Source organism: Corylus avellana, chromosome ca2, assembly GCF_901000735.1.
Source record: "Corylus avellana chromosome ca2, CavTom2PMs-1.0".
NCBI classification, from domain to species: domain Eukaryota; kingdom Viridiplantae; phylum Streptophyta; class Magnoliopsida; order Fagales; family Betulaceae; genus Corylus; species Corylus avellana.
The window spans coordinates 30,944,075-30,953,406 of record NC_081542.1 but is presented as its reverse complement, the minus strand read 5'-3'; the positions used below and the strand labels follow the sequence as shown (position 1 = coordinate 30,953,406).

General features: G+C 39.7%; 1 protein-coding gene across 1 annotated transcript; it reads left to right on the top strand.

The window, feature by feature from the left end:
• Positions 1-3,082: 3,082 nt before the first annotated feature.
• Positions 3,083-8,011, top strand: LOC132169584 (uncharacterized). Its single transcript, XM_059580599.1, has 5 exons — positions 3,083-5,101; positions 5,656-5,778; positions 5,879-6,040; positions 6,142-6,333; positions 7,859-8,011. Exons 1-5 carry the CDS (start codon positions 3,083-3,085, stop codon positions 8,009-8,011), a joined length of 2,649 nt encoding a protein of 882 aa, XP_059436582.1.
• Positions 8,012-9,332: the final 1,321 nt, after the last annotated feature.

The following is a 9,332-nucleotide window of genomic DNA, read 5'->3' as shown; positions in this document are numbered from 1 at the left end:
GCTTTCAACGGGACTTACAGGTTCGCAAACTGAGGTGACGGGGTGGTCACTTGAAACTGTACCGACGGGGTGGAGGAGCCTAAAGCAACTAAAACCTCGACACAGAGAAAGGTTAACAGGGGGGTGAACAAAAAGGAGAAGAGAAAGACTATGCACTCAGGGGGGGAGAAAGAGAGAAGATGTATAATCAAGGCAGCAAAGAGACAAGAACTCTTACGGCTCTGATACCAAGGAGGGGGTGGGGTGGAAGCGCAGTATGCATATAGATGCAGGGGATGGGGGGAGGTGATAATAGATGCAGAAAATAAGCAGTTGAAAAACAAAGCAGTAGAACCGACCAATGTGGCGGTATGACAATTGTATAATCAAAATAAACCATTAAAATATTATTATAAGTAAGAAAAGTTTTGGGAAAAAGAGAACATGTGAGAGGAAAAATGGGAAACATTTTAGGAAAAAGAGAACATACAGAGAAAAAGTAGGAAAGATTTGTGAAAAGGAGAAAACAGGTAAGAGAAACAATGAAAAATAAAATAGCTCCCATGAAAAGTGCTGTTACATCTAGCTTTTTTTTTAGCTATTCAAATCAAATATCTATTTTACCTTTTTTTTTTTTTTTGCTAATCCAATGTAGGGAGTTTTTTAAACATTTGAAGAGTTATTTTAGATAAAAGTAACATTTGACTCTTCCATTGGGAATACTCTTAGGGAAAACCTGCTATGCGGTCTGTCTGCAAAAGCTAAGTTTTGCAGCAACCAATAAAAGAGCTATACCTAAGCTAGATACAATTAATAGAATAAGAACAAAAACACTAGAATAAAAACACTTATATACCCATTTTTTATCTTATTCATCCCAAACACAACCTAAAGACACGCCCCTGCCTTTCTTCCTTCTTCCTCCCTTCTTCCTTCTCTTCCTCATTCTTTACCGAACCAGAGAACCAAAGGAAACCCATTGAGGTTGAGGCTTGATTTTTGTTTCTATGGTTCTTCTTCCCTGAAACACACATCAAAATTTTTTTTTCCTCTTCTTCTCTTTCTCTCCCACTCATCTTTTTTTCCTCTTCTTCGCTGGACCCGAATCCCGTGCCGGTCGGCGATAACACCAGCGGCCCCGCCAATCCCGCGCCGGTCTCGCAATCCATCCTCAGGGTTCACCGAACCATGCCGATGATCGCTGGACACCCTCTCGGGTTCGCAGTGACCTCGTCGAGCCTCCCAATCCATCCTAAGGTTCGCCGATCCGTGTCTTCAGGTTGCGATTGGTTTGATGGGTAAGGATTTTGGGGTGTGATTTTGAAATAGAAGAAGCCCTCATTTCAGATGGGTGTCGATTGGTTTGATGAGTAAGGATTTAGGGGTGTGCTTTTGAAACAGAAGATGTCAAGAGTATGAAAATAGAGGAGGAAAAATGCAAAAATGCAGTTGCTAACAAAAGATACTCAGTCATATTCATTGGCTTTGGAGTGTGGCTGTTTTGCTGAAAACTAGACAAACCAGTCCTGCTGGGTGTTCGCTAGACCCACGGCGTGGCGAGACCCCATCATGTGCGCCGCAACCCATTCATGGAAAAATCGATGAACATGGAAAAATTGACGAAACCCATTCATGTGCGCCGCAAATTCGAAACCCACGAACGAAAACTCCAGAGAGGGAGAGACGTTTGTTTTTGAAAAGAGATGTTTAGATGAAAAAGGTTGGAATGGTGTTTCAGAAAGAGATGTTCAGAGAGGGAGGAGAGACGTTCAGATGAAAGAGATGGTGTTTTAGAGAGAAGAGGAAGAGAGACGTTTTTTTTTGGAAAGAGATGTTTAGATGAAAAAGGTTTAGATGAAAAACGTCTCTCCAGAGAGGGAGAGACGTATTTTTTTGGAAAGAGATGTTTAGATGAAAAAGGTTGGAATGGTGTTTCAGAAAGAGATGTTCAGAGAGGGAGGGAGAGACGTTCAGATGAAAGAGACGGTGTTTTAGAGAGAAGAGGAATAGTATTTTCGATTTATTAAAGAGACAAAAGAATTTATTAGGTGTTTCAGTTGTATTGAGTGTTTGTGCAATAAGGTGACGTGTCCATCAACCATTGGGTGTTGCAAAAGGTTGGAAATGCAGACTGACCGCATAGTAGGGGCTCCCAACTTCTTATGCTATCTACTAAGAGTAGAGATTTTCTGCAGCCTGGAGTCATTTTAGCGTCTGTCAAAGTCTGATGTGGTCAATTTTTTTTTTTTTTTTTTTTTTTTTTTTTTTTTAAATATTAAAGAAGAGGGATATTAAAGGAAAATTCAAATTTGAGGTATTAGTACTAAATTTGAGGTATTAGCACCAACTTTGAGACATTAACACCAAATTTAGGATAATCGAATCCCTTTTGGGTGATACAATCCCTAAAAGATTAACCTTTCACCCATAAATTTTAGTTTTGAATTCAAAAACAAGTTTTTAGGCATTAAAAATTAAATATTAACTCTTAAAAATTTAACTAACAAAAAGAAAAAAAATGACAAAATTATTTATTATTATTATTTTTCAATAAATGTCCTACGGTAGAGGCAGCGGCATAGCAGAACTCATCTACCAAAGCAAATATAACTTCCAATTGATATACCCACCCACCCTAACTGAAAAACATAAGTCTGACCTCTAAAAATAGAAATTTAAAAGAGTAATGCCGCACATCAATTGAAGCGGCGTGTTTTAACTATAGTGTAAAATAGGTAAATCATTCCTGCTTGAGAAAAATATACTCCAAGAAAATTAAAAAAACTAAATATTGTAACACTTAATTAATTACAGATTTTGCCTAGAAGTATTCTAATAAAAGAAACCAATAAAGTAAGAGGAAAAAAAAAAAAAAAAAATCGCTAAAGCAGAAATCAATTCTTCCAAGTTCCAAATTTACCCCACCTCCCGCCGCATCCATCTCGCTCTTTTGCAACCAAGACCGCTTGCAAAGAAGCTCTCTGCTTCTTCCCTCTTCAAACTAGAAAATTCCCTCAAAACCTACAGAAAAAATGGCCCCAAAGAACGGCCCCTCTGCTTCCACCAATCCTCCACCGTCTGATGCTTCTTCCATCAAGCTCGAATGTGGGCCGTCGCTTCCCTCCAGAGTGGAAACCACACCAAAGCGCTCAAACTCATCACAGACTCCATTTCCCGCCACAGCGGCAGAAACAACAACGACAACTCGTACAACTCTGCCATTCTCCACCACACACGCGCCGCCATTCACTTCAAAACCGCTTCTTTTCTTGGCGATTCTAACAAAAAACAGGAGCATCTCAACAACGCCGCCGACTCGGCCAGGGAAGCTTTAGCTTTCTCCCCGAACTCAATCTCCTTACCACTTTTCTACGCCCAAGTTCTCTTCGTGTTAGCATCACTCGACGGCAAGAATGGCTACGAAGAAGTAATAAAAGAATGCGAGCGCGCTTTGATTATAGAAGACCCAGTAGACCCTCTTAAAGATAGCTTCTTCCAAGAAGAAGAGTTCCATGGTTCGAGCCAAGAATTGCGAGTAGAGAATGTGAAACAAGAACTCAGGAAGTTGATAGCGAAATGCAAGAATCTTGGATATGAGTATTTAAACATGGAAATTAAGGACGTAATGGAGAGAGTGAGGAAGGTGGGGGCTGATATTGTGGCGACGAGGCTCTTGCAGCAGAGAAATCTTTCGACATTTGGGTTGCCTTCGCAGGCTGACACAGATGAAGACAGAGGAAAGTATTGGAATCTGGAGAGAGTGCTGACTTATTGGAAGAAATCTATGAGTGTTGAAAAGAAGTGGAGATTGTTGAAAGTGAGTATCGAAGAGCTTACAGCACATTTTAGTAAGAATACGTTGGCAAAGGCAGTTTTGAAGGAAGCAATAGACTTTGCTAAGGAGGAGAACAAATGGATTTTCTGGGTGTGTTGTTGTTGCGGGGAGAGGTTTGGAGACAGTGAACTGAACATGGAGCATCTTAAGGGTAAGCATATGGAGAATCTGTCAGAGACATTGCAGGCTAATATACCAAAAGAAATTGGTGATGAGTGGATTAAGATGGTTGAAAATGGTGTTTGGAAGCCCGTGGATGTTCTTGCCTCGGTGGATATAATAGAAAACGAGTCAAGATTTGGTCACCCAATTGATAAAGAAGGTGACCCTGAAGTTTTTCTGATCGAAATTGATGAAAATCACAAGTGGCCATTGTGTGAGGATATTGAGCGCAGGCGGATCCTTGAGAGAATTCGTGGAATGTTGCGATTGTGTCTGAGAAACAAATGCTTTGCAGTGGGCCACCTCCAGAAGTTGATGAGATATACATTGCAAGTGCTGAAAACACACATTCCAGAATCCCAAATTGAGAATCATGGACTGGACAAAACACTCCTCTGTATATGTTTTTTGGATGCTCCCCGGCTTTGCAATGTCCTTGAATTCTTAGAAACGCTGGCTTCTTCTTGTGGCTTGTATTATATTGCAGAGGAGAGTGTTCTAGATTCTGAACAGGCATTTTGCGTTAAAGAGAGGATCGTTTTCAGCAGTAACTTCTCTTGTCTCCTTTTGGATGAGAGACTGTTGCGGGGAGAGCTAATTCCCAGTACATATCAAGATGCAATTGCTGATGATGGAACTGCAGTAACTTCTGCTGTAGATGTTCGTCAAAATGCTGAGCTGACTGATGATGTTGCTTTTCCTAATTGGTTATTGACGGGTCCTGCCATTGGGGAGCGGTTGCAGGCATGGGCAAGCCTGAGAGAAACCAGAAGAAATCAAGTAATGGAGCTTTTCAAGATTCTTGAAATGGAATTTAAGCATTTGCAAAAAATGTGTTGGAAAAAACACGGGCGTATGCTATGCTGGAAAGTGCTTAGGGAGTTGGAGAGCATATGTGATGAAGAACAAAAGAAAAGGGAGCAAAGTTCAGAGCCTGATCCACAAAGTCATGCATCCCTCTTGTCGAAGCTGCAGAGGCATGTTGATGCCGTGGAAGATACCATCGAGTTTACAATCACTAAGTTGAAGTTGAAAAGCATTTCGGGAATCCTGAAAGAAGGCCAAGCAGACATAATTTTCATAAAAGAAACAATCTTCAAGCAGCAATTGGGGTTGCTTAAAGAGGTGAGTGTCCAATTTATAGATGGTAAACTTGAATAAATCCTTATCTCACCCCTCTCATATCAGAAATCAAATATAGATAAACATGCATGTGTTACTTCAAATTCTCTATGTATTCAATCAGTTGACTAAGGTTTGGACCTTTTGATTACAAATATTTAAGATATCATTTTCAAAGGACTCAAATGTGCTTTGAGACTTGGAGAAATTGTTGCAGTAAAGAGTACTTGGTTTAACTCATGCTGGTTGATTTTCAAATAAACTTTGGATATAGGGTTAAAACTTGTAATTATAAGCTTGATCTTTTATCATCTGAAAAAATATTTTGCTTTTGAATACTGCCTAGACCATGGTGATCCAAATGTCCCAATTTCATAAAATTTGGAGCAGGGAATCCTCTACCATGAAAAAACAAAAAAAACAAAAAAAAAACCAAAAAAACAAAAAAACAAAAAAAAAAACAAAAAGAAGCAGAGTTCCTAATTGTTGTATAATTTCTTGAGTGTTGAAATCAAGCTTGTTTCTTGGTCTCACCATGTTCAGTTTTGCAGTTTCAGATAGTTGATGGTTTGATCCTGGTGACAAGAGCAATCATGAGACAGACAGAGCTGAAACTTGGCGTTGCATCTGCTTATGACTACCGGCCTATAATGGTGCAACTGCTCAAGTCATTCACGCAGGTTAGGCTGGATTATTTGTGTTGTTATCTTGAATGTTCTTGCCATCTTGTTGGCCTACGGCTTGATGTTTTTGTAGTAAATCTCTCTGTTAACGTTGCAGGCACGTCTAGAAAATCTAGTTGACAAAGATGCCATTGAGAAGTCTGATGCTGCTTTAGAAGTTCTCTTTGCAGATGTTGCTCTTGATACTGCTATAAAAACAAAGGGAAAATCAAAGGATAAAAAGAAGAAAAAAGATCCAAAAAAGGCCAAGGATATTAAGGTTTTAGTTGCTGGTTTTTTTGTTCTTATTTAACTTTATTTTCTATAAAATCTTTGAGGGAACTAATATTGTATTAATAATCTACACTTCCTGTACTGTAGGCAACAAGTAGCAGTGAGGAGCACCTTCCCCTCCACCATGAAAATGCAGAACATTATTCAGATCCAGAGATTGGTGTTCCAATAAGCAGTGATGAACTAAAACAACACACAGAGGAAAAGAAGATGGATGGAGCCATTGCAAAGAATGTAGCAGAGGGTATGCCGCTTGTCTTCTCTAAGCAGTCTGAGATTGTATACTTGCCCAGCCATGACATTCACTTTGGTACTATTAATTGGATAGATTTTTGTCATTCCCATTGTAACGCTCAAGCATTTTCACCTACTTAAATACCTACATAAATTATGGAGATCGGATGGCTGAAAAAATGGCTTGCATTAAAATTTTCCACCCGACTGACACGTGTACAAAGCAGAAGAAGTTGTTAAGGAATGCGAGGGCAAAATGACGCCGTTTTAAAGTCATTACCGGCACTTAAAAATGCCCAGAAAAATAGGTTGGTAAATTTACTGGCACGACCACAAAAAAGTGTGTTTCATCCTTGCTTATGGGCGCTTTGACTGATGCGCCCATAAATTTATAGGCGCATTTGTGCAAGCGCCGGTATATTTTCATCATTTCCGGGTCAAATGAATTGGAAGGGATCCAATTGGTTATACTTATAGGTAAAATTGTCATTTTACATTTTTTTTAGATGATTTTTTCTTCAAATAATACTAACTGTCCAGTTCGGAGGGGATCCTTGTCCTAATTAGTTAATGCACCGCATATATTTTATAAGTCTAACACCTAAATTTTAAAGGCACGTAATACCAGCGTTTAATATGAGCGAGTGCTTATTTTGCGTGTCAGCAAAATAAGCGCCAGTATATGCCATTTTTCTAGTAGTGCCATAATTCAGAATTGAAGAGAAGATCTTTAATTAGACTAAACCCTAGTTGCCAGACACAAATCCAAACTGTTTTTGAATTCCAATTCATTAAGGAATGAGATTTTTTTTGTTGCTTTTGATGTGATTAATTGATGCAGATTGCGTAGCCGTCAGTTTGTTTTATTTTCTAAACCGACTTTATGTTGTTATTTTATTAGGGTCAGGGTTTTGAGAGTCTTTATTTCGTTATTTTATTATGTTTAGGGTTTTGGGGTATTTATGTCATGTTTTATTAGGTTTAGGAGTCTTGGGGCTATAAATACATGCTTATAGCCTCTAGTTTATCAGTTTATGTTGATTATTGATTTTTGTTAATGAGAATTACTCAAAGTTGAGTTTATTCCTCTATTTTCCTTCAAAACCTAGAAAGTATCTAATTTTGTCAAGAAGATTTCTTAGATCATTGATAGAATCAAGATCTAGAAGTATTTATCCGCTACATATTGGTGTTCTTCGCTGCAGCCCATTAAGTCACGCTGCATCAGTTGGTATCAGAGATAAATTACTTTCCATGAATGGGGAGGAGCAACCGCTTTGCAAACATGAACGAGGTGCACTTCCGCACAGAGACAGCATGTAAGAAGCAACCGGCAATTCACTTGCGGCACATGAGTGATGGGCCGAACGTTTGTCATCACCAACCAAGACCGCGATTCGCAGAGGCGGAAGACAAATCTATTGCTGAACATTGGCAACACACGGAGGATCAATTCAGGGCTATGAGGGATCAAATTGAAGACCTAACTACCCAATTATCCAACTTGTGTGGTCAACATGGGAACGGATCTAGAAACCTGTTTGCGGAGCGCTGAATGCATGGACGTCAGCACCTTGCGCAAGCTCATGCCAATCGGCGGGTGAGTAGATTCGAACTCAATATTCTGGAATTCGACGGGGATCTAGAACCCGAGGAATTTCTGGATTGGGTGTTGGCTGTTGAAGAGGTTCTTGAATTCAACGGGGTGCCCGATGAACGATGAGTCTCTTTGGTGGTACGCACATTATGGGGAAGAGTTGATGCGTGGTGGCAAAAACTAAAGAAAACTTGGATGCGGCAAGGCAAATTGAAGATCAATAGTTGGGAGAAACTATTGAAATATATGCGAGTCGCTTTCTTGCCCCATAGTTATACCATGAGCTAGAAGTCAGAAAATTGGAGACAATGGTTTGTGGTTGTGACAAAGAAAATAAAAAATTCCTACAAAAAAAAAGTATTTAGGGAAACATGGAGCGAGGCGAAGAGTCCATGACTGGCCAATTGGACCCCTACTTGCCAACCACAAATCCATAAACCGAATCCATATTCTATGGAGGAGGAAAAAGAATCTGTGGATCGAGAGTTTCATGAATCCGAATTCATTGATGACGAGTTCCGACATGAACATATTGAAGATCCTTTGCAAGTATTCGTGGCTTGGGATTCCCCACCAACCTATGATGAGGAGCCCAAAGAAGATGATTCATGGGAAGAGGAAAAAACCCCGGAGGAGCACGAAGAAGATGGGTTTTATCCCATGTTTGACGGCCTCTACCTCAAAAAAGATGACCAATTGGACGCGGAAGGATATGAAGAAGATGGGTTTTTTTCCATGTTTGCCAGCCTCTACCCCGAAGATGATCAATTGGAAGAGGAAGAGCCCATGGATGACATCGCCGATTATGAAGAGGGTGGTGAAGACCTTTCATGTGAAGTGCCTAATTTTAATGGTGAAGATTGAAGATATTTTAAATTCTCCTAACGAAGATTATGGTGAGTTTTATGCGGATGAGGAAAATTATATGTTCATAAGGGAAACAATGGTTGACCCATTCTTGAGTATTTTCATTGCACATGAAAGGGAAAAGGAGCGAGAGAAGTATGGCAAATCCGAAGTATTGCCAAGTGGTGTGTGGGGCCATCACGACAACCGTCAAGGTATTCCGATGATGAGGAGCATCACGCTTATTATGGGGTGTTGTCTTATTTTGATCTTGAGGAAGGGAGAGTGGAACGAGTTGATAGGGCATCCGAAGGACCGTGGAAAGAATTGACCGAATTCGAGGACGAATTCTCTCCAACAAGGGGAGAATGATGCAGATTGTGTAGCCGTCAGTTTGTTTTATTTTCTAAACCGACTTTATGTTGTTATTTTATTAGGGTTAGGGTTTTGGGAGTCTTTATTTTGTTATTTCATTAGGTTTAGGGTTTTGTGGGTATTCATGTCATGTTTTATTAGGTTTGGGAGTCTTGGGGCTAGAAATATATGCTTATAGCCTATAGTTTATCAGTTTATGATGATTATTGATTTTTATTAGTAAGAA

Bases quoted from the DNA above. Each gene is read 5' to 3' on its own strand.
- LOC132169584 (XM_059580599.1), top strand. From the start codon at position 3,083: ATGTGGGCCGTCGCTTCCCTCCAGAGTGGAAACCACACCAAAGCGCTC. The intron at 5,779-5,878 runs GTTAGGCTGGAT...TTAACGTTGCAG, and splicing joins TGCTCAAGTCATTCACGCAG to GCACGTCTAGAAAATCTAGT. The intron at 6,334-7,858 runs GTATACTTGCCC...CATGGACGTCAG, and splicing joins TCTCTAAGCAGTCTGAGATT to CACCTTGCGCAAGCTCATGC.